The sequence below is a fragment of the Rattus rattus genome, chromosome 7 (assembly GCF_011064425.1).
Source record: "Rattus rattus isolate New Zealand chromosome 7, Rrattus_CSIRO_v1, whole genome shotgun sequence".
Lineage (NCBI taxonomy): Eukaryota > Metazoa > Chordata > Mammalia > Rodentia > Muridae > Rattus > Rattus rattus.
The window spans coordinates 98,974,884-98,998,199 of record NC_046160.1 but is presented as its reverse complement, the minus strand read 5'-3'; the positions used below and the strand labels follow the sequence as shown (position 1 = coordinate 98,998,199).

At 51.0% G+C, this 23,316-nt stretch overlaps 1 protein-coding gene across 3 annotated transcripts in view; it reads left to right on the top strand.

The window, feature by feature from the left end:
• The first annotated feature begins 12,835 nt into the window (after nucleotides 1–12,835).
• The window catches only part of Ltbp2 (latent transforming growth factor beta binding protein 2), a 92,385-nt gene continuing 81,904 nt past the window's right edge, over nucleotides 12,836–23,316 (top strand). For 2 of the 3 annotated variants that reach the window (XM_032908142.1, XM_032908139.1), the window contains exons 1-2: nucleotides 12,933–13,423; nucleotides 19,822–19,892. In XM_032908142.1, coding sequence (XP_032764033.1) covers nucleotides 12,948–13,423; nucleotides 19,822–19,892 — 547 coding nt within the window. In that variant the 5' untranslated portion in view covers nucleotides 12,933–12,947. Of the gene's footprint in view, nucleotides 13,424–19,821; nucleotides 19,893–23,316 lie in introns of all 3 variants that reach the window. The other variant, XM_032908140.1, reaches the window with a different exon arrangement.

Below are 23,316 nucleotides of genomic sequence, written 5' to 3'. Positions count from 1 at the left end.
TAATTGCTGGGGCTTGAGCCCTGGCCTCAAGCAGGCTAAACAAGGGACCTGTCACTAACCACACGCCCTGGTTTGTTTCTTGTTGTATATTAGGTTTTTGTTTGTTTGTTTGTCTGTTTGTCTGTCTGTCTGTCTGTCTGTTTTTAGACAGGGTATCACTATAGCTCTGGCTGGCCTTGAACTCACAAAGATCCACCTTCTCCTGCCTCCTGAGTGCATGTGCCACCATGCCTGGCTTTGGAGGTTGTCAGCTTGTGCTGATTAATGTAAACACAGGACAAGGACTCACTCTCTTGTCCAACAGCCCCACAGATTCCTGGGTATAGTCAGAATCTACTCATGAAAGCTTTTCTCCTCTGGCCTCTCAGTCCTTCCTCTGGGTCGCATTGACTTCCATTTGGCCACCTCCCCTTAGACTCACTTCAGGCTTGTAACATGCCATACTCCAAATGTGGTATAATAGTGTTAAACCTCCATTGCATCCAGTTTGGAGAACACAGTCACTCTGCGTTCTTAGACCTGGAGGCAATAAAAGAAGGCACCAGATCCTTTAGCAGGTGTCAGTGTTACTTTTTAGTTTTTAAGAGACAAGGTCTCACTATATAGACAGGTTGGCCTTGAACTCACAGAGATCCTCCTGCTTCTGCCTCAGAGTGCTGGGATTAAAGGTATGTGCCACCGTGCCCAGCAGCTAGTTCATTTTTTAAACCACTGGCAAGCTAGACTTTCCTTTTCAATAGTCTCTGTAACTGCCACCCTGCCACCCTCCCCCATCCACCAATTTCAGGTCATTTAATATGACTGGCTCTCACCACAAGCATCTGTCATTCCTCACTTGCTTACTTGGACCAAGATGCAAGACATTTTTACTTATCTGTATTGACTCTCAATTTATCTACTTCAGCTTTTCCAGCATCCAATTTTGTCATTTATTCCTTCAATTCTATGACATGTGAAAATTTGAGGAAAAAAAAATGCTTTCCCCGATTCCCAACTGTGAGAAGTCTTATGCTGGTCCCCGCTCCATCTCTCTAGTGAGCACAGACCCCTGTGACCTCCATCCATCCATTACTGAGGGGGATGGGTGTCTGACAGCTAGGCGTCATCTAGCCAAGGGCCTCATTTCTTCAGACTATTTGGGAAGATGGCTCAGTGGGTAAAATGCTTATTTCATAGCATAAGGACCCGAGTTTGGTCCCTGGCACCCATGTTAAAAAGCCAGGTGTAGGGGTTGGGGATTTAGCTCAGCGGTAGAGCGCTTGCCTAGCAAGCGCAAGGCCCTGGGTTCAGTCCCCAGCTCCGGAAAAAAAAAAGAAAGAAAAAAAAAAGCCAGGTGTAGTGGTACACGATGGTAATCCCAGTGTGGGAGAGAAGACATGGGGACCCTGCGGCTTGCTACCAGCAAGCCTAGCGAAATTAAAATAAAGAAAACAGGGTTAAGGTGTGGTGTTGATTTTCACAAGCCTGCCTCTGGTGGTCATTGAATGCTTCCTCCTTACCCTCGCTTCCATCTTCTCCTGGCCAAGACTTCCCAGTCCAGCTCAGACACTTCTCAAGAGTCCTCCCTGGCTAGTCACCTCATCTTTCGGTCACAGGCGGGCGCTCTATCCTTGGACTCAGGTACTAAGCAGCTGTCGCCTCTCTTCTACCCTGCAAGCACCAGGCAGCAGGGATTACTCACAGCCTTACTCTTTGGTGTGCCTGATGAAGGGGTACTCAAGGAACAACCGCTTGGGGCACTAGCTTGGCTGTCAAGCACACTCGCTTATCTGTGGAGCGATGCTGTGGGGGAAGCTGCAGGATGTCCACGTTGCCAAAGTTGTCAGCAGTGTGAGGGGGTGAGATTGTGGAGGAATCTGTAGCTGAGCCAGAGTGAGGCACAGAGAACTGAGGCCGGAGGAGCTGAGTGCCAAAATGAGGCGTTCTGACTGGGTTCAGAAAGGTGCAAGCACGTTGAGGAGGAAAGGGACAGAGTCTGGTTGATGGGGTCGCCATTGCAGGAGCCAGCAGCCAGGCTACCCTAAAGCTCAGGTGGGCCCCATTTCTGTAAAAGGGAGGAGTGCCTCCAGGGGGCAGTCTGGCTTGAAGCAGGGCTTTGGACCATTGATGTTTCTTTGGATGACTCTGGGTCACTTGGTAGGGACAAGGAGACCCTGCCTCTTCTCCCCAGTGTTGATTCTTTACCATTGACTAGAGACATCAAGAGACAATGAGACCCCAGACTGACAGTCTGTACACTCCAGGGATCACTGGCCACTGGGATGTGGAACGGGTTCCTTTTTCTGAAAGGAGATTGCCCTCTACTCATTGACCCGAGCTCGCCGGAGACCCTTTCTCATAAACTGCAACAATGCATGGTTAGCAGTTTCCAGGAAACCTGGAAGACTATGAGTTTTTTGGATGGTGCCCTCATGCATTACTTACGTTTATGTCATGGTGAACATAACACCCAAGAGAACAACTTAAAGGAGGGAATTGTATTTTGGTTCACAGTTTTAGATGGTTCTGTCAGGGCCACTTGGCCCCAGGCACTTTAGCAGATCGTCATGGTGTCTGGAACATATGACAAAAGAGGTTCATCTCATCATGGTGGACCCTTATGGTGGACCGGAGGCAGAGAGAGAGAGAGGAAGGGGTCAAGTGAGAAGAAGCATAGGTAACAGGTAAAATTTTCAACAGCATGCTTCTAGGAACCTACGTGTAGCTAAACATCACCTCCTAAAGTTTCCAAGTAGCACTGCCCACTGGGGACCAGGTATATAGCACACGAACCTATGGAGAAAATCCAAACAGTAACACCGACCACTGCAAAGGTAGTGGAGACGCCCTAACTATCTATCCCTAGTGCCTAGCATGGTACCTGGAAATATTAGGTTCCCAAAACCTCTGTGGAATGAGAGGGAGAGCATTGTGAGCCTAGTCAAATGGGCGGAGCTTCAGACAGCAGGAGTGTAGGGACATCTCGGTGTGCCTGAGTGGACAACTACACTTTATGAGATGAGGCAGTGGGCAGAAGCTTTCAGCATCAAGGCAGACTAGACAATGTCAGTGGGGGAGTTCTCCAAGGAGAACCAGAAGTGGGGCTTTTTTCTCCTCCATCACTATGTGTCCTTCCCTGCCTCTTGCCAACTAGAAGAGAGGGATGCTGACAGCTTATCTCTGGGGTGTCCCCCCTGGCCCTTTACCCCTTCTCTCCTCCAGCAGCTTTGGCACATGGACTCCCCATCAGAGATATTCCCAGGCCCTGAGGCCCCACCCGGACATGCTCAGCGACTGCTGGCCTCCCATGCCCAGACGGTCAAATCGCTCCCAGCTTTCCACAGGAGTTGAAAGAGAAAGAGCTGAAAGGCTTTGGGAGGCAGGAGACCCTGATTCAAGGGCTGGGTGCTGCCAAAAATCAGTTGTGGGACCTTAGACAAGCCTCTCTTCCCTCTTTGGGCCTCAGTTTCCTGAACTGTAAATTAACGGCATTGGCTGCCTGGTCCCCTAAGGAAGTTCTCTCCTGCAGGCACGTTCTCTGGACCTTACAGTTCTTGGCTCCTTACCCCTTGTCTGTCTGCTCCTCAAATCAAAGGTTCAGTGTTGACAGGGATTTGAATTTGTATATATATAAAAATCTGAGTCCCAGGGAGGGGGATGGGCAGGTCGGGGAGTCCCATTAGTGGCAGATGCAGGGTTAGAACCAGGGTCTTTGCTTCCTGTAACCATCTGCCTTTGGTCCGAACCATCTGGAATGGAAAAGCCTTTGCTCCAAAGCCACCATGGCTGGCATGAGAGTGCGGTGGCTTTTAGTCTTCAGAGCATCTGCTCAGAGCTATGTATCATCTGCGCTTACAGCTAGAGCCAACCAATCTAGACCAAACCCAAGCCTGGAGACCCGAGCTCCATCCTCCACTGTGCTACTAATTAGCCATTCTCTATACTTCTCTGGTTAAATGACCCTCACATCACTAGAGTGTGTGTAGAGGCAAGAACAGACACCTGCCTGCTACATTGGAATTCCAGGTTTGAGCTTCCTAAGTATTGACCCCTAAATCAGATTCTTGGGGAACGTGTGGTCCACTCCATGACGTCTATTTGTGTCCTACCCTAGACGTCTTAGGTCAACAGTCCATGAAGCGTCTGCTTTCAGGATGGTGTCTCACACCTGGTCCAGTCCCCTGTGGTCTGGGTTGGTTGTATCACTGGCAATATATAGTTGATGTTTCTAGGAGCGGTGTATAGAATAAAACATCCCCTTAGCCCCTCGTTTATTGGTGAGGAATGGCTGGCTCGAAGCATCACTTAGCTCAGGCTGTGAATCTGGTCAGCGGTTGTACTCCATGTTCTTCCACTACTCCAGGGTCAATGGCTGCGGACTGGATAGATACGACATAGTGAAGACCACTGAAGACAGACAGGTTTGCAGGAGTCAGCGAGCTTTCTAGGTGGAAGGAGTAATCTGGAAAGTTTTTGGAGGAGGTGGTCTTTGAGTGGGGATTGAGAAGAGCATTCCAGGTGACGGAAGTGACGTGTGCTGAGGTTTTGGGGTAAGGGCACAGGGCAGTGAGAAGTGAGGCACAGATTCTGAGTAAGTGGATGTGCTGGGTTTCAGCATAAATCGAGTAGGCTCTGGTGTGAGACAAGCTTGTGTGCCAGCCCCAGTAAAAGGCTTGGGCTTGATTGATGAAGTACTGGGGAGCCACTGAAGGTTGTTGAGCAATGCAAGTGACATAATCAGAACTGCGAGTCCAGAAATGTATGGAGAGAGAGCTAGTTACAAGTCTGTCTCTCTTGGAAGAGGTGGCCTATTGTCTCAGGCAGAGGTGGGAAGGGTTGGGGAGGGAGAGCCTGAGGAAACACTGGTTTGCATTGCTACCTTCAGACCCAGACCACAGAGGAGATGAGAAGGGGGTGAGCAGCCCTTGGGGCTCCAGGGCTGGACTTGTGGGGTGCAGGGAAGGGGGAGGAGCCAAAGACTTTTTCCCTCCTCCTTGGCAGCCAGCATTATCTGGCCTGAAGTCTGGTCTCTGAGGCAGCGCACTGAGCATGCCTCCGCTGTCTGTGTGAGTTCCTGAGGGGTGAGATCTTTAATTTTTGTCTGCTGAGCCCAGATGGGCAAGGGGCCAGCCTATGTTACAACCTCCTCAAGGCCCCTTGGCCAAGGCGTTCAGACCAGAGTGGACAGAAACAGGGAATGAGTCACGGTGACTGGCTGGGCCAGTGGACTCTGGCCGCACCTCTCCCCTCCCCCCTTAGCCTGGTGTCTGTGATGATCTTTCCTGGGGACTTTCAAGGCCCAGGTCTATCCCTAAGGGCTCGAGGCCCTAGAGACAGAGCAGACTGCATGAATGCTACCACTCTTAACCTATGTCTCACCTGACAGGAGCAGACAGCATCCTCTCTGTGCCAGAAGAAAAGAATGTGTGGTGAGTCGGCCTCGGCAGGGAAAGAGCCCAGAGCTGCCCCTTTCTTCTGTTCCTATGACCCTCATCCCTCATGGTGTGAGGGTGTCACTGTCCCAGCAGGAGACTGAGATATGAACAGCCTAAGGAACCTCGATGACAGCCAAGGACAGCAGCTCCCTCTCTGTCTTGTTTTCGATGTCCTGAACAGCCACCCCAGAAGCCTGCATAGCTCTGTCCCCTTCCCCAGACCTTAGAATTCTCTTCCTGGAGATTTAGAATCACCCATCCAACCTCACTCCAGGAGAACACATACATCCCTGTGGTCTTAGAAGATGGATGAAAAGGGGGCTTCCAGATGTCCATGTGATTCAGGCTTGGAGCCTCTGCCCAAGAAATAATACTTCAGTGGGGTGTGATGGTGCACAAGCTCGATCCCAGGACTCGAGAGGCAGAGGCTGATAGAGCTCTGTAAGTTCGAGGACAGCCTGATCCATATGGTGAGTTACAGACCAGTCAGGGGTACACAGTGAGACCCTGTCTCAACAACAAAACAACAAACAAACAGGAAGAGGAGAAGGAAGAGGAAGAGGACATTGATGTTCTCCACATCCCAGGAGTTCTAGAAGTCTCTGCTTTAGTTAGGAATTGATGGAATATGTGAAAGTAAGTTGGAAATGACATCTCAGCTCAGTATTACATACACAGAGACTTTAGATCGGTTCACCCTTATGCCAGAGCCAGGGAAGGAAGGGGACAGAGTGGAGTCAATTATTTTGAAGGGTGGCCCTTTTCACATCCTTGCAGGATACCCTGGAGCAAGCACATTGTGCTATAGTGGAGAATTTACAGACTTTGGGGCAGTCTCCTCTCCTAGGCAACCTTAAGCAAGATACTTTACTCCTGTGGGTTTGTGACCTGGAGAGTGCCTGCCTTGTGGCTACACAGGAATTCCTTTGTATTTCTGCCCAGTTGGACAAAGGGTTAACCGTTTCCAGCATGTCCTTTTCTTTCCCCAAAGAGAAAAGCTGAGGTCGAGATGAGCCTCGAGCCTGCCAGTGATGGCAAGCCTCTCACAGGAGGCTGGACCTGTCCTCCTTCCTTTTCCTTGGTGAGTGGCATCAGGGTCTCTGAAACTCACCATGTTGGCTTTGGTCGGCTTGGACACAAAGCAGACCAGTAGCTGATCAATAGGGCTGACAGGGGTCTTGCTAGGGACTAACAACAGTTCCAAGGCCATCAGTATTCTTACCATAAATGCTGAGTCCTTCCATAGCCAGAGAATCATGGCTGGAGGTGTTCTCCCTGACCTTGGAAGCTTGAATGTCTGGCTACATAAACCAGGAGAGAGTCTATGTAGCCGCTTATAGCTGTGACTACAGATATGTCGTTTTACCTCCCTTCACAGGATTCTTGTTAAAATTCAGTAGGGAAATGAGTGTGAGGCACTTAGCACAGAGCCTGGCACTTTCTAAGCACCACATGGAACAGCAGTGATCAGTCCCCTCCCATGACAGAGTATAATTTTCCCTAAGGGAGGAAATAGCCGAAAGGGCACCATTATCTGCATTTTCGAATGAGAAAATAGCAACCAAGGGAAGCTCTGAACTGAGCTGCATTTACAGAAGGCAGCCCTTCCAGAACATTCTGCAGCATTAGGCCAGATTGCTTGATCTCTGCATGGGCATTCCCGCTATGGCTGATATCACTAAGCCAGCATGCTATGCTCCCTGGGAGGGACGGGCGGCACCAGCAGATCAGACCCAGTGTTTTTGAGTTTGGGGGATGCCAAGCAGTGACGTTTGAATCAGAGTGGTCCCGGTAACCTACCTCTATGGGCAGAGAAGTCATCAGAAAGAAGAGACACTGGGTCACCCTGCACAGCTCCATCTTTAAAACCACACAGGAATTCCAGTTGCCCAGTGTCTGAGGAGGACACCGAGCTGATCCTTCTGAAAGACTGGGGGTCCAATCACCCTTCTTCAAGCCATCCTGACTTCCAATTAACCAGGAAATATGTTATTTGTTCTGAGCAGGGGAACAAGCTCTCCTGGGGAGAGGAATTCAGAGCTGGAGGTCCAGTGGCTTCCAAGGAAGAAAAATCTTTGGAATCCTGTGGGGAGTCTGGGTCTCAGCAAAGGAAGCAGAAATGCGGTCCTTGTTTTTGGTCCTTATTTACCAAATTAGTTCAGGTTCTGGTAGCTCTCCGGCTGCCAGCCCCATGCCAGCAAGACATGGGAAAGCAATTAGGTTGCCCAGTGTGTCTAGCAGACTGCCATCCCCTTGGTGGACACGGGTCCCCACCAATATATTGACCCCTTAGAACGAGCTCTTCAGGGCTTACTAGAGAGGCTTTCCCTCCCCAGATTCCACAGATGTGTGAGTGGGCTGAACAGCATTCTCCTGTCTCAACGGTGACAGGGAAATGACACACGGTGAGTCAGGGGACATGCTGGAAACGGTTAACCCCTTGACCAACTGGGCAGACAGGGTTCAGGGAAGCAGAATGTTCTGATCATCCCAACTCTTCAGGGTATTATCGTGAGCTGGCAGGCACGAGGGAGGCATTTGAGACCAGGCACTGGAGATCCGTTAGTGGTCACAACAGTGGGGGCAGTTGGGAGGGTTCCCCCTTAGTTGTGACGGGAGCTCTGGGCTGAGGCAGGATGGTGCGTCTTGAAAGCTTGGGCTTAGGTGAGCCAGGTTTGAATCTTGTTTCTGTTATTTATTGTTGCGTGTTGTGTGGTCCTGGGCAAGCCAGTAGCTGTTCCCAGACTCGGTGTTCTTCTTTGTGTTTGTGGAAATCATGACTGTGTAGAGCAGTGGTTCTCAACTTCCCTAATGCTGTGACCCTTTAATACAGTTCTTTATGTTGTGGTGCCCCCTCCTCTCCCCATACACACTATAAAATTATCTTCATTGCTACTTTGTAGGTGTAATTTTGCTACTGTTACAAATCATAATGTATACATCTATACTTTCCAATGGTTTTTGGGGAGGGGGGTTCGACCCACAGGTTGAGAAACACTGCCCTGTAGGTCTGTTACACAAGTCATTTGCCCAGCACGATTAACACAGTGCCCGAGCTGTGCCATAAATTTTGGTACCTTCAAACAGAAAAATGAAGTAAAAATCTATCAGAGCTCAAGTGTTAATGGGAGAAGGGACTTTGAGAAGCTGTGCCATGAGGTCCCAACAGTTGTGTAAGTGTTGGGGGAGGGAGCTGAGGGGGAAATAGGCATGTGGTGGGCCAGGAGGACGGTGCTCAGAAAGGTAACAGATGCCAAGCTTTGGAGTAGATTATGGGGGCCGTGGGCCCAGGAGAACAGGGTGGGGATTTCCAAGGACCACTTGTACTCACTGAGGAGTGGGAGGGGTGCCGGGTGGTGAGGGAAGTGTGTCTGCTGAGGCTTTTGGCTGAGGCAAACAGTGAGAGGCTGAATGGGCGGCAGACTTCCAGAAATGCAGGCCGGGGAGACAGAGCAGTAATAATGACTTGGACACACAGGAGGAAAAAATAGCTCAGGGACAAGATGACGCCAAGGTTTCTGGCCTTGAGAAGCTCTTGGGGATGTGAGGTGAGCATTGGGGGATGGGGAGGAGGGCCCCTGAAGGCACTGGGCAGGTAGAATGGGGAGGTCTGGACTGACGAGATGGGTACCCATTCCAGCCAGGAAGAATCAGCACGGGCTGGGGCTTGCTTCATGGTGAAGGGAGGGAATGGAGCATATGGGGGACAGAGGTGGCATTCATGCCCAAGGACAGTAAGCATGGGAGTTCTGACCAGGAGTGGCCACCCAGAGCTCGAGTTTTTCTCTCTTCAAATGGGCTTAGTGATGCCAGTCCTCCCGGTTGGTGCGGCACTCTGTCACTCATCCCAGAGCCACCATCCAGGTGTCTCTTGACTGCCCACCAGATTCTAGCCCTGTTGCATGTTCTGGGGAAGACAGTGAACCATGTGTCAGCTCAGACAGCGATACAGTAGCTAGGGAAGTTAGGCCGATGAGTAATTTTATAGATCGTTGAGCAGGACTCTTTGTGTGGTTTTAGCATGAAGCTGGTCCGGGGAGATGGCTCAGTTAGTAAAGTGCTTGCCTGCAATCATGAGGTTTGGTCCCCAGAACACTTGTTGAAATAAAGAACAGAAAAACAAAGGAAAAGAAAGAAAAAAGAAAAGAAAAACCAGTCATGAAAGCAAATGCCTGTTAATCTCAGCACTGGGAAGACAAAGGCAGATAAATCTCTGGGGGCTTCTTAGCTAGCCTAGTGGAATCAGGAAACCCCAGGCCAATGAGAGAGAGAGAGAGAGAGAGAGAGAGAGAGAGAGAGAGAGAGAGAGAGAGAGAGAGAGAGAGAGAGATCTTGTTTCAAAGAACATGATGGACAGCCATTGAGGAATGACACTCAAGGGTGACCTCAGGCTACCACAAATATGTGTACTCCCACATGAACATGCGCGCGTACACACACACACACACACGCACACACACACACACACACACACACACACATACACACTCACACACACACACACACACTCACACACACGATGACTGCTCAAGAGCCACAGGCTAGGACATCAGAGCATTCTGAAGAGAGGTATAGGACACAGTTAAGTAGCACAGGTTTTTACAAACTACCTTGGTTCCTGCCCACTGGTGAGAAGGATAGAGTTAGTCAGGGAGAGAACACACTGGTCACCTTAGTAGGCAGGGCTGAGGTTTCCCTGAACCTGAGGACACTTCTAGTGCAGGCCATCCTCTGCCAGAAGAGGAGATGCTATGACTGCTGTCATTCATCTGGTGCTTGGGCAATCGCTGGCTATTACAGATCCCCCTAGGTACCAAGGTACAGTAAGAAAGTTCTTGGCAGATCCCAACACGCATCTTTAGGAACTTAGCAGCTTTGCTAGAACAGTGTACATGGTAGAGAAGTAAGATGCTGCCACCTTACCACTGCGTGACTGGCATGTCTCTTAGGGCAAGAGAAGCAGGATTGTCAAAAAGTTGGTCAAAGACGAATTTGTTATCACACACACACACACACACACACACACACACACACACACACACACCCCAAAGAGCCCACACATGCCTATGATAGAGCTGACCAATGCTTGGACATCAGCTAAATAAGACTGTGTTACTCCTTCTCTGACACTTCCTGTGGAACCATGAACCTGGAGAGCCACAGGGTGAAAGGAGAGTCTGAAGAACAGATCCCATCCCATTTTCCCAGGATAGGCCTACAGCTCTTGGGTGTGGATACAGTGGGGAGAGGAAGAGGATTAAACAGGATATGATTTTGATCTAATTGAATGAGCTTTCAACCTGAACGGGAGCAGGCTCTTTAGGTCTAAAGTTGATCTTTGTTAGAAAGGCTGTTGTTCTTGTATCTGGTAGAAATGCCTGGTATGTAGTAAGTAGAAACAATGGCGCTAGAGAGAGAGGCTCGGTGGGGAAGAGCTGCTCTTCCAGAGGACCCTAATTCAGTTCCCAGCCACCTCAGGACTCACGACCACCTGTAAGTCCTGCTCCAGGGGATCCTGTACCACTGGCTTCCGGAGGTCCCTGCATTCATGTGCACGTACCCATATGTACACGCCCACACGCCCACACATAACTGAAAGTAATTTTAAAAATATGTTTTTAAAAGAGTAGGGAAGATCTGAGAGGTGGCGGATACACCTTTAATCGCAGCATTCAGGGGGCAGGCGAATCTCTGAGTTGAAGGCCAGCTTGGTTTACAGAGGGAACATCTAGGGCTACACTGAGAAACTCTGCCTTGAAAGATCAAAACCAAAACCCAAACCAAACCAAACAACAACCAAGACCAAACTGAACCAAAACAACAACGAAGAAGCCCCAAGAAATGATTCCTCTTTGTAAGTGGGTACTCTTGGGTATTTCCTCACAGGAATGGGAAGCTGAACAGCACACATGGCCACTCTCGGGGCTGATGTTTGCTCTGTGAGGTGACATGAAGAGGCGGCCCTGAAGATCTCTTGGAGGAGAATACTCCAGGCAGAGAGATGAGGCATCGAAGTGGAGCAAACGTTTGCCTACCAGAGACGACGGCCAGTGAGGGTCCTGTGTAATGACTACCGAGTGAGAGTAAGCTCAGATCGGACAGAGAACCAGCTGGGTGGGGAGGATTCCGCAGGCCAATGTCAAGTATTGAGGCTTTCTTCTCCTAGTAGGTATTACTTAGGTTCCTGGGAGCGGGGAGGCTGGTACCGGAAGTTGGAATGGGTGTCTTTTACCGGTTCTTTCATCCTGTCTCCTTAGGAAGCAGTAAATTGTGAAAACTCTTCCAGGAAAGCCATATATGCCTAGGCTTTGGGGCAAGGGACAAAAGGAAGAAGGTAGATTTGACAGAAAATTCAGGTGTGAGACAACCGTTATTCCTGTCTCCGTCGGTACAAGAAGATGTGAGAACCCAGCCCAACAGGGATCAATCAAAGACTCATGCAGTCTTCGTGGGGCAAGTCCTCCAAGGAATGAGGGGCTGTGATAGATAGGAAGTCTAGCTAGAGTAGACTGCGGGCCAGAGGCCACTGGCCTGGGTTTTAATTCCGTCTTTAGCAATGCTCTCCTTCAGTCACCTTATTCAAGAGGCTCCATGTCTGCCTCTGTGGAAAGAGAACACCTCTTCCAGAGGGCAGCCACCATCACCATAGGACCAGGCCAAGGCTAGACGCCACAGGAAACAGATTAAGATCTAGGAGTTTAGCCCTCTGGCAGAGTGTCACTACAAGACACGGTTGCCAAGGATGAAGCCAGCTCCACTAGGGGGCGCGCGCCCCAAGTTGACCTTCCCCATAGGCAATCGGCTCCTGGGTGCTGCCCCAGGGACACCTGCATTCTCGCCTAGCACCCCCAGTGGTCAGAGGAGGAAGCGTCGAGACCAGGCGCGCATGCCTCAGGCTCGGTCCCCATTACTTTGGTCTGGGTACCTTTCCCAGCTTCCTTCAGGCCTGAGCAGCAGCCTTGTTCATCTTAGTCCGTGAGGTCAGGAGCAGAAAATGCATCCAGGACAGGTGGACAATTTGAGCTTGCTCAGGACAGGAGAAAGGCGGCTCAGGTGCGCTTGTCCAGGCAGACGCCATCTGTCTTTCCGGTCTCCGGGTCTGCTCTGCGTCGCCCGCAGCTCCTCACGGGTTAATCCCCTCGCCGCCCGCTCGCTTCTCGGTGCCAAAGAGGGTGTTGCTGGAATTCTTGTCTCCCGTAATAAGGGGGCCGAGCTGTCCCTCCAAGGAGGGGGGGCATGGCGTGGATAAAAGAGACGAAAAAGCAGGGGGCGGTTTCCAAAAATAAAACCCTCCGGTTCCCCTTCAGACGGCGGCAGTGCGGACGCGAAGGTGCGGCAGACTCGGGCTCGGTGCGCAGCCCGGGCAGCTCACGCCATACAGTCCTTGCCTGGGAAGCCCCGGACCCCCAGACGACTGTTTCAGAGGTCCCCTAGACGGGAAGGGGCACGCCGCCAGGGACTGTGGAGCGAACGATGGAGAGCACCTCCCTGCGAGGTCTCCGGTGCCCACAGCTCTGCAGCCACTCTGGCGCCATGAGGGCGCAGACCACCGTCCGCTGCTCCGGACGCATCCAAAGGGCGCGCTGGAGGGGCTTCCTGCCTCTTGTCCTGGCTCTCTTGATGGGGACAAGTCATGCCCAAAGGGATTCCGTGGGGAGATACGAACCAGCTAGCCGGGATGCCAATCGGTTGTGGCGCCCGGTGGGCAACCACCCCGCAGCGGCTGCAGCCAAGGTGTACAGTCTGTTCCGAGAGCCTGACGCGCCGGTCCCCGGCTTGTCGCCCTCCGAGTGGAATCAGCCGGGCCAGGGGATCCCTGGGAGGCTCGCAGAGGCCGAGGCCAGGAGGCCGTCCGGAGCCCAGCAGCTGCGTCGAGTCCAGTCACCTGTCCAGACTCGGAGAAGCAATCCCCGAGGCCAGCAGCCGCCAGCAGCCCGGACCGCACATTCTGTCGTGCGCCTGGCGACCCCTCAGCGACCCGCGGCTGCGCGGCGAGGGCGGCTCACCGGGTGAGCACTGGAGAGAGAATTGGGGCGGGGGATGCGGGGATACTGGACGGTCATGCCTTTAGTGGAGCGGGACAGAGGAGAGTCCTGTTCCTTTGTCCTCAGTAATGTAGAGAAACCATCCCGAGGTTCCGAAGCCGGGGCTCGGGACCAGCTTTCAAAAAGTTATTTTTGGGGAGAATAAATCTACTATCCTTTCCCTTGGACACCAGTTCACCGGGAACCCCGACGTTACGCTCTTGTGCGTTTCTAACGCGTTCTGTGCTGGGCTAAGGAGCTCTCTCAGTTGCTGGGTGGGCGCTCTGGGGCTCTTGAGGCCCAGCGAAGGTTAAACTGGCTCGGGGCGCCAGTAGGTGGAGGATCTGGGCGGGGGAGTGGGGACACTAGGGCGCGAAGACAGAAGCATCTCCAGGAAGGGGCTGACAGCAAAGCAGGCGCGCCAAGACAAGTGTATGGTCCGGGCTCAGGTCTGCTGGGACACGCAGAGGGCTTAGGCATGGGTTTAGGAGCTCTGTGGAGGGGAAGGCTGCGCTGTGCGAGGGACTGGGTCTGTGTGTGCCAGTAAGACTATATGTCAGCGTTGTTTGCGAATTTTGAAAGGCCACGCCTCACTCCAACTCTTCCTTACTATTTTGCACCACTCACTGCGAGCCCCAGACTCTATTACCACAGGAGGCCCCCTTCCCGCCCCAACAACGTTCTGCCCAGAATTTAATGACTGCTAGGTTAGGGACCTCTCCCCAGTATCCAGGTGTCTCTGGAGTGAGAGCACAGAAGCCTGGCAATACCGGACTGGGCAGGGCGCCATTGGTTAGTCTAGGAGGGGCTTTGGCAGCCCTCGGCCGGAGCCTGGTTTACCTGTCCACTGTAGTCCCAGGTAACAGTCCCGATGCATGTACACCGAGTTCCACTACAGAGGATCTTCCGCCTCCTGCTCTGCGCAATGCTCTTCTCTTGCCTGCAGCGGTCTTCTCCTGTATTTTAGCAGAATTCACCGTGCCTCATCCTTTCTCCGCCCTCACCCTGCTTTATGCTTTTCTTTCAGCATTTATCCCCCTCACATATTTCTATTTCTGCGTATGTGCTCAGACTTATACAAGTTCTACTTAAGCAGGGTTTTGTTTGCCTCCGTGTTCCCAGCAGATCAGTGCCTGCACGTAGCTGGCCCTCTCTGAGTCTAAATGGACTCCCTGTTAACCTTCCGAGGCCTAACCTAAAGTCTTCAGGGAATAGAGCTGCCTGTTGCCAAGTGCCTCCTGCAGAGGGCCATTCGAGGAGAGTTCACCTGCCCTGTTTCCGCTCTCCCCTCTATCCTGACTTGTGTAGGCAGCTCCGTGACTACTTGTGCTGAACATGGGAGAGGGAGCAGAGACCCACAGAATACAAATCCTGCTGGAGGGCAAGTCAGTTTCTTAAAAGTCAAGTTGGAGGCATGAATGCTGGTGGACGTGTTTCTAAAAGCAGGGGACATGTTCTGTTAAGTGCAATGGAGCAGTACAACGTAGTGGAGAGGCTCAGGGAAGAGACAGTGTGACCCGGGACCCTTGAGCATAGATGAGGAAGGAGATGGCCAAAGTGGCACCTGGAGATGAGGCTGTCGTGCAGGCTTAACACTGACTCAGAACTAGGGCTTTTCACTGTAAGTGTTTGCCCAGGGGCAAGAATGAAGCCTTGGTATAGGGGAGCCAGGGGCTGAGGCTGAGATGAAGTTTGGCTGTTATGGGGAGGGGGTGGTTATGCTGCAGGCTTTTGTGCGCATGAGCGCCCGTGCGTGCGTGCGTGCGTGCGTGCGTGCGTGCGTGCGTGCGTGCGTGCATGTGTGTGTTGGAAAGTGCTGCTGTTAGAAGTCATAAAGGGAAGCAAAGCAGACTGTCCCCAGGGCAAAGCTGGCAGCTATGACCAGGAGTGTAAATTGTGGGCACCTGCTGTATACACAGGTGCACACCTGTGCTGGAGTCGGCACCTCAGTTTTGTCTCCTGCAGCCTTGGTAGATAGATGTTGAGTTCTTCTGACATCCCATTCATCTCTTGGGAAGGGGCCCGAGTGACAAAATTATTCCTTAACTTCAATCCAGGTCTATTCTGGCCACTGGGCGCAGGTCAGATCTAGGGACCAAGTGCCATCTGCTGGTGGAATATAGAACTACACTACTGCTAATTGAGGTTTTCTTGTTTGTTGGTTGGTTTTGGTTTTTATCTATTTTTTTATTTTTAAATTTTTTTTGGCGGAACTCCTTTAATAGGCATTATTCTGAAAACCCTGGTGATAGAGCAGTGGATAAAATAGACAAACTGCCAGGTGGCAGTGGTGCACGCCTTTAATATCAGCTTCTGAAGGCATAGGCAGGCAGATCTCTGAGTTTCAGAGTAGCCTGCTCTACAGAGCAAGTTCTAGGTTACTCAGGGCTACACAGAGAAACCCTGTCTGGGAAAACAGCAGCAACAACAACAACATCGAAAGAAAGAAAGAAACAAAAACAAAAACCCTTTCCTTGTGGAACTGTAAATGTACTGGAAATTAAATGTGTGTGTGTGTGTGTGTGCGCGCGCGCGCGTGCGTGTGCGCACGCATGCTCCAGGCATTGTGCTAATGTCTGAGGCGCAGTAGTGAGCAGTGCACCTATGTACTGCAGTCTACAGGGGACTTGTTGTTTCCCAGTGCTCAGTGTTTCTTGACCATCTTAATATTTTGCTCTTACTCTCTCTCCCAAGTGGGTTCCAGGGATTGAACTCAGGGTGCAAGGTGTGGCTAGTGCTTTTATCCAGCGAGCCACCTTTTCTTCTTCATCAACACATTATTACAGTAACAGGAGTCCATGCTATGTCTTTTGAAGTAAATTATGACATTCTACATGAATACTAAAAGGCACTGGAGATAGCAGAGCTCACAAGTTAGCTTACTTTCATGTTTTTTCTTCTCCCATACATTACATCCCAAACACAGTTTCCCCTCCCTCTTCCTCTGCCAGTCCCGCCAACCCCAGATCCTCCTCCTTTTCCTTCATAATAGGGCAAGCCTCCCAGGTACATCAACCCAACATGGCATATCAAAGTTTCAGTAAGGCTAGAGTTGAGGTTTCTTTTATAAATTTGCCTCCCTTTCCCCTAGTTAACCATTACTTTGGATTTAAATATTTCCAACGTGTATTTTATGCTATTGCAACAGATACAAGTATCCATAAAGTATACAATGTTGGCTTACATACCTTAAACTTAGACAAAGGGTGGCATATTGTATTCCCCTACAATGTTTTTCCTTCCTTATTAGGAATTCGAGATTTAACTATGATAATATACAGCACGGGTTTTTCATTTTAACTGGCATATATCATTCCTGTGTCTAAATATCCCACTGTTTATTTACCCATCCTCCTGTTTCTGGATGCTTAGATGAATTACATTTTTGTATCATTACGAACAAAGCCTGACTCATTTTTCTGCATAAATAAATCCATAATTGAAAGGAAACTTTGCATCATTACTGGAGGTTAAAAGTAGTACCAGAAGAGAAAGGAAATGTAAGAAATTTTGAAATAGAAAAGAAAAATGTCAGTTCGAGCCAGGCGCCACCTTGGAAGCTGAACCTCGTGCCCTGTGGAGAAACCAACTGGGTGTGTCCGGCGGCAGGACCCAGCATGAGGACTTAGCCTCAGATGGAGACCTGCTCTCCAGCCTGTTTAGGTTAGGAAAACTGTGAAATGGGGAACACTTCCTTGCCGTGTGAGTCAGTACAGCTGAGTTTGCTAGTCATGCAGACCTAACGTCCCCTTTCCTACACTCGGCAATGCTCAGCTCACTTCCGAGGGAGCCCTGGATTGGGCGAATAGAAGGAGCATTTAATATATACCGTGCTTTATGGCACTGTGTTAGCCTACGGAGGCAAAGAGAAAAAGGAAAGAACATTCAAGACACCCAAGACCGAGGTAGACCCCAGTGGAGTGAGCCACCACTACTAAACGATGTGTGAGTGTGCCGATGAGTGGGGGGAGGGGCAGGCACTCCTCAGAGGAGCTTTCCACAAAGGAGATCATGCCTGATATGCATAAAGTCTAGGATTATGCAGATTTCATCTAGCAAACATGAGATGCATGCCGTCACCTCCTATGCTGCTCTCCTGGCTGGGCCTGCAATATTCTCAGAGATGTCCTTTGAGTATCTGTGTCTCTTGTAAGTACCCCTCCAGCCCCATCCTGCCACATCTGCTGGCAGCCTTTGGTTTTGGCCTGTCTCTGACCCTGACATCCCTGAGGACTCCTCTAGAGGCAGGCAGGGCAGGCCTGGCTGCTGACCATCTTGGCTGCAAAGCCATCCCAAGAGCATTTGGGTTGATGGGTGGCTTGGTGGTGGTAGGGACCCTTTGGGCAGGACTTAAGGTATGAATTCGCACCCCAGTAGGCTCCTGGGTCTATGCTAAGTTTCCACAGGCACTGCTTCTCCGAAAACTCCCAGGTTGTGTAGCCTGCTTTCTCTCAAAGACTTTTTTCAGCCCACAAAGAGGCCTGGTCACTAACACAATGGGTGGTGACTTCCAAATCTGGACTGCTATTCCCTTCTTCCCCGGGTGTATGCTGGAAAGGCCTGGGTCTGGCAGGGAGGGAGCTCTCTCCCTGGAGCCCAATGCTTGGGCCTTGACTGGGAGGAGAACATTAGGAAATCAGGATGGTACTGGAGGTGGCCAGCAAGACAGAGCTCTTGGCCAGAGGGACATTCTGAAAGCTCACTAGGAGGCCATGCCCCCATAAGGTTGGGACCAAGAGCCAGGAATGGGCCTCAGCCTTTTCTGGCTTTAGGAATTTATTTTGAATTCTTCTTGTGACTCCCACAACCGCACAAGCTTTGGGGTCCACTCAAATGTCAAACAACTCCTAAGCGGCACCAGATGCTCGTCATCTTGGCCCCAAGGATCCCAGGAATGGCTACCCACTCCAGCCTCTGCCCCCTCCCACTTACCCCCTGTTTCGTTTCTGTTCCTTATGACTGGGCCCAGAGCCAGCCGTGCGTGTCCTGACCCCACAGGTCTGACCCGAGAAGTCTCCAGTGAACTCCTTCTTGGGAGTTTCCTTTGTCTGGTCGTTGGGGGTCTACAAGTGGAGGGCTTGAGCTGGAAAACCTTCCGGTGTTGCTGGCTCTCAACAGACATCTGAGGACAACATCTGGGCAAATGGAGCGAGTGTCCCACCAAGACCAAAAGCTAAGGTCTCATGAAGGTGTCAGGGCCAGGTGCGTCCACCCACAGACCACATTCCATTGGCCTTCCCAAGTGAAAAGGGTGCTTGCCAGGCAGAGGTGGCTCGGTTATGTCCCCTCTGCCTATCAGCTGTCACCGTGGGAGCCTTTCTTGAACAGTGACCGAGAGTCCTGTTTCTTCAGTCTCCCACTTAGCCCTCAGTCTGACTACATAAGGGCCTCCTCCTGGTCTGAATTCGTGGGAAGGTGACACACACACACACACACACACACACACACACACACACACACACCCCTAAGACTATATTTATATGTAACGTTCAGCATCTGCAGGCAAGGAGCATGCTGTGTGAGTTTTGGTGAGAAACACTGTAGACTTGGGGTCTGGCTTAGAGTTCGGCCAACTACGCGTTTTTTTTTGTTTTGTTTTTGGTGTTCTGGATCTCTCTCTCTCTCTCTCTCTCTCTCTCTCTCTCTCTCTCTCTCTCTCTCACTGGGGTACCCACTAGCCTGCCAACCTACATTATTTTTGGAATCAGGCTCTGGTACTCGATGGTTATGTGGCTTTGGCAAATGACTGAACCTCTATGAACTTGCCTATTACCACCTTGTCCCTGTTATTTCTTCTCTCTCTCTCTCTCTCTCTCTCTCTCTCTCTCTCTCTCTCTCTCTCTCTCTCTGTGTCTGTCTGTCTGTCTGTCTGCATGTCTATATGGGTGTTGTGTCTCTGTGTGTGTGTCTGTCTGTCTGGGTCTGTCTGTCTGCATGTCTATTGGGTGTTGTGCCTCTCTCTCTCTCTCTCTGTGTGTGTGTGTGTGTGTGTGTGTGTGTGTGTGTGTGTGTGTGTGTGTGTGTAGGCCATACATAGCATAGGCTGGCCTAGAACCCCCATCAGTATACCACCATGCTCTGCTCCGTATTGACTCTGTCTTGGCACCTTTTCTCGCCACAGTCACTCAGTGAGGCAGGCATTATCGCCATTGTGCGGAAGGAGAGAGAGGTTTCCCAGAGGCATACAGGGGATGCTAGGGAAAAGACTCAGCTTTGGTCTTCCTCACACCATAGTCTTCATTCCTGGAGCAGATGGCCTCCCGTGGAGTGGGGACAGTCTTCCCAGCCTCCAAGTGTTTCCCCAAGCCCTGCCCAAAGAGGACTGTGTGAGTAGTGCCAGCTTCGAGCATCCTTGTGTTAACTTTGCCCTGGTGACCCCACAGGAGAAATGTCTGCGGGGGACAGTGCTGCCCAGGATGGACGACATCGAACAGCACCAACCACTGTATCAAACGTGAGTGCCTTCTGTCCCATCCATCCCTCTGGTTCCTGACGTAGACCTGGATTGGGACTATGGAAGTCTCCAGAGTAGAGGAGAAGGGAGATTTAAAGACATCATTAAAAGGAAACTATTTCTCTAAGCAGACTCCTGCTCATCTTTTAAACTTCCCGTAGTTCCTTTTTCTGGCCTGTTGTGCTGGTGCCCATGTTTTGGTCTGCAGAATAGGCCTCTGGAGACAGTATTCTTATTGTGGGCCATGGGAATCCACCTCTGCCCCCAGCCCTGGCCCGTGGTCCTGGCATATCACACAGGCATAGTTCTGGGATGATCTCGTAAGGCTCTGAGACTGTGCCTGCAAGAGTCTTCTCTCAGATACTCTGACGCCTGCCAACCTGTGTTAAATGTGGGGAAAGAGAGACTTCCTCTTAACTTTGTCAAGACCAAGGATGGAGGCAGGAAGAGTCATGGGTTCGAGGCTGATCCCTTACCCAAGGGTGGGAGAGCTATGACTCATGCCACCATTAATGTCAGAGGCAATACCTATCCAGTACCCACTTTACACAGACTGTGCTGAACCTTCCCACTTGGTGGATGAGGAAACTGAGTCAGGTGACAGCAGAAGTCAGACAGCCTGACTCAAGGATGCTTCTTACACTTGCTACCAGGTGTCTGATCCTGTCTTGAGTGTCACACTGCTTTGAAGCACTGGGGATAGCAGTGTGCTTCTAGGGGATGCTGCTAAGAGTTGGGTGTTATGCTTGCCCAAGCCCTTGCCTGGCATCACAAGTGTAATCACAGTCAAGCTTCTCCACATGGATTTACTTATTCTCCACCTTTGAGGAAGCTAAGGCTTTGGTTGGGAGACATGACCAAGGATGGCATGCTTCACATGCTGGGGCGTGACCCTGGCCTGTTACTTCTCAACAATAGTTGAGGACAGCATTTCCTACAGGCAAGAGCATGGGCTTCACAGGCAACTCCTGGGATCTTTCTCCTGTGCATGCCAGACCTCCTCTTGGGTCTACATCCGCTCCCTGGGACCTCTGCCTCATTGCCCACTCTACCCCGCCCCCATAGCTGCCATTACCTCTACCAGGCCCACGCCTGTAAGACATTGGTCTTGTCACTTCTTCCATCAAGGATACACACAGGTCCTTACATGTGAGAGCTTCACAGCTAAAAAACGTACCGGGTGTGTGACATGTGTGGTGTTCCCAACATGCTGGATGCCCTTCTCCCCTCCCCATGGCCTCTTGAGATGGAGATGTAATTGGGTTGTAATAGGAATGGGATAAAAATGAGCCCTGGAAATCTGCTTCGGGTCTCATGGTCCCGACCCCTCCGCTATCTGTACCTCTAAAGACCTCTAGACAAAAATCCCAGCAGCTTTCTCGCCTACATATCCTTTTCAGGCTGCTTGGATGAGTGGGGCCATCAGAGTTCAGGTCCTCTGTGGCTAGAGGTCAAGTTGAGAAGGAACCTATGTCCTCATTTCTTCTTTTCTTTCCTTTTCTTTTTTCTTTGAGACAAGATCTTACCTTGTAGCCTTAGCTAGCTTCAAACTCATGGTCTTCCTGCCTTAGCTTCCCGGGTATAATGATTAAAGATCATAGCATAGCTACAACTAAGCTGGCCTCCTCCTCCTCCTCTTCCTCTTCCTCCTCCTCCTCCTCCACCTCTCTCTCCTCCTCCTTGTCCTCTTCCTCTTCCTCTTCCTCCTCCTTGTCCTCTTCCTCCTCCTCCTCCTCCTTGTCCTCTTCTTCCTCCTTGTCCTCTTCCTCTTCCTCCTCCTCCTCCTCTTCCTCCTCCTCTTCCTCCTCCTCTTCCTCTTCCTTCTCCTCTTCTTCTTCCTCCTCCTCATCTTCCTCCTCCTCCTCCCCTTCTCTTCTTTTCCCTCCTTATGGTAATTATTATTATTATTATTATTATTATTATTATTATTATTATTATTATTAATGCGCTGGGTCTTACACATAAGGCTGTGTTAGACAGATGCTCTATAATGGAACCACACCCCCAGCCTTCATTCATATTTTCAAAGGTGATAAAATGACCTTTGGAGAGGTGGTGACTTGCTCAGGGTCCCTCACCTCCTTAGAGGACAGTCTGAGACCAAATCATCTTCAAGCTACTCCCTTGGGCAGAGAAAGCAGGGAAGTGGGAGCAAGGCAGAGACTAAGGACTAGGGCAAGGCCCTGCCATTTTTAAAAGCACCACAGATGGCTGTGATTGTGGCCAAACATCCCAAAGAAGAGTTCAGGGTCCACTACCAGGAAGGACACAGAGATGGGTATCCCCACAAACCTTCAGGAAATGCTACTGTAGAGAAAGTTCTGATACATAGATCTGAAGCAGGGCTGGGCTATGGGTTCCCACAAGTTCCCTGGGGTGACTGATGCCGCATGGCCAAGGACCACACTTTGAGACACAGCACCCTGAGGACTCTGGAGGTGTTTGAAGTTCGAGGTTAGGGAAGAAGATTGGTATGTTCCAGGGAGCTCAGCCTAGGCAGGGAGCCTTTGGCTGGTAGAGTGTTGCTGAGGCTAACTGGAACAGGGCAGTCTCACAGGGGGTAGGCTTGAAACCCTCATGCCTGAGGGGTTCTGGGCCTGGCCATACTCAGCCCTCCAGGCCTGTAGGCTGCTCCTAACCCACTCGTGATTTGCCAGTATTCTTCTTGGCGGAACTGTAGTTTCAGCCCTGGAAACTTGAGATCGTTCAGCGCAGATTGTCTCTGATGGAGCACGCCGGTGCCCTCATGTCTCAGAGGGTGCTGCTGCGGGATGTGCAGGACGCCCCCATCCTTTCTCTGTCCAGCCTGCACCGTTCCCTAAAACCTGTCCCCTTACCCTTGGACCAGGCTGTAGGCCAGCAGCTCTTTGAAGAACTGGCGTTCGCTGCTTGGAGTGGGCTGCCCACTGAAGAGTTGTCTGGTGATTATTGGTCCCTGTGCTGTTTGCTTGTTGCTATTTTGCAGCCAGTGAGCTTAATGAGAACCACGTGAGCACCGGGGTGTTGGCCCTGGATAGCTGGGCCCAGGGTTGTGTAGAATGTGGTGCTCTTGGCTCCGTACCTTGACAGCTGGCTCTCTGCTCCCCCAATGGATCGTCATTGCCCTCTCCCCTCTACACAGATGTCTTCAGGGTTTGAAGGAGATGCCATGCCAGAGAATTCGGGACTCTGTCCTAGCAATTTCATACACATGGCGTGCCTTCCAGGAAAGCGGGGGATGAGAGCAGACAGAGTGTATGACACACTCCCATTTCAGTCTTGGTCCCCCAAACACATAGAGACTTAGTCCATCTTCTCGCTCCGTACATAAGAGGACTAAATACATTGCCCGTATGCAGAAATGCTGGTCCTCACTCTGTTGCTCCCAATTCCTGGTCTTTCTCTTCTCTCATGGAAGCAATTCTAAGCCTTAACACACTTCCAC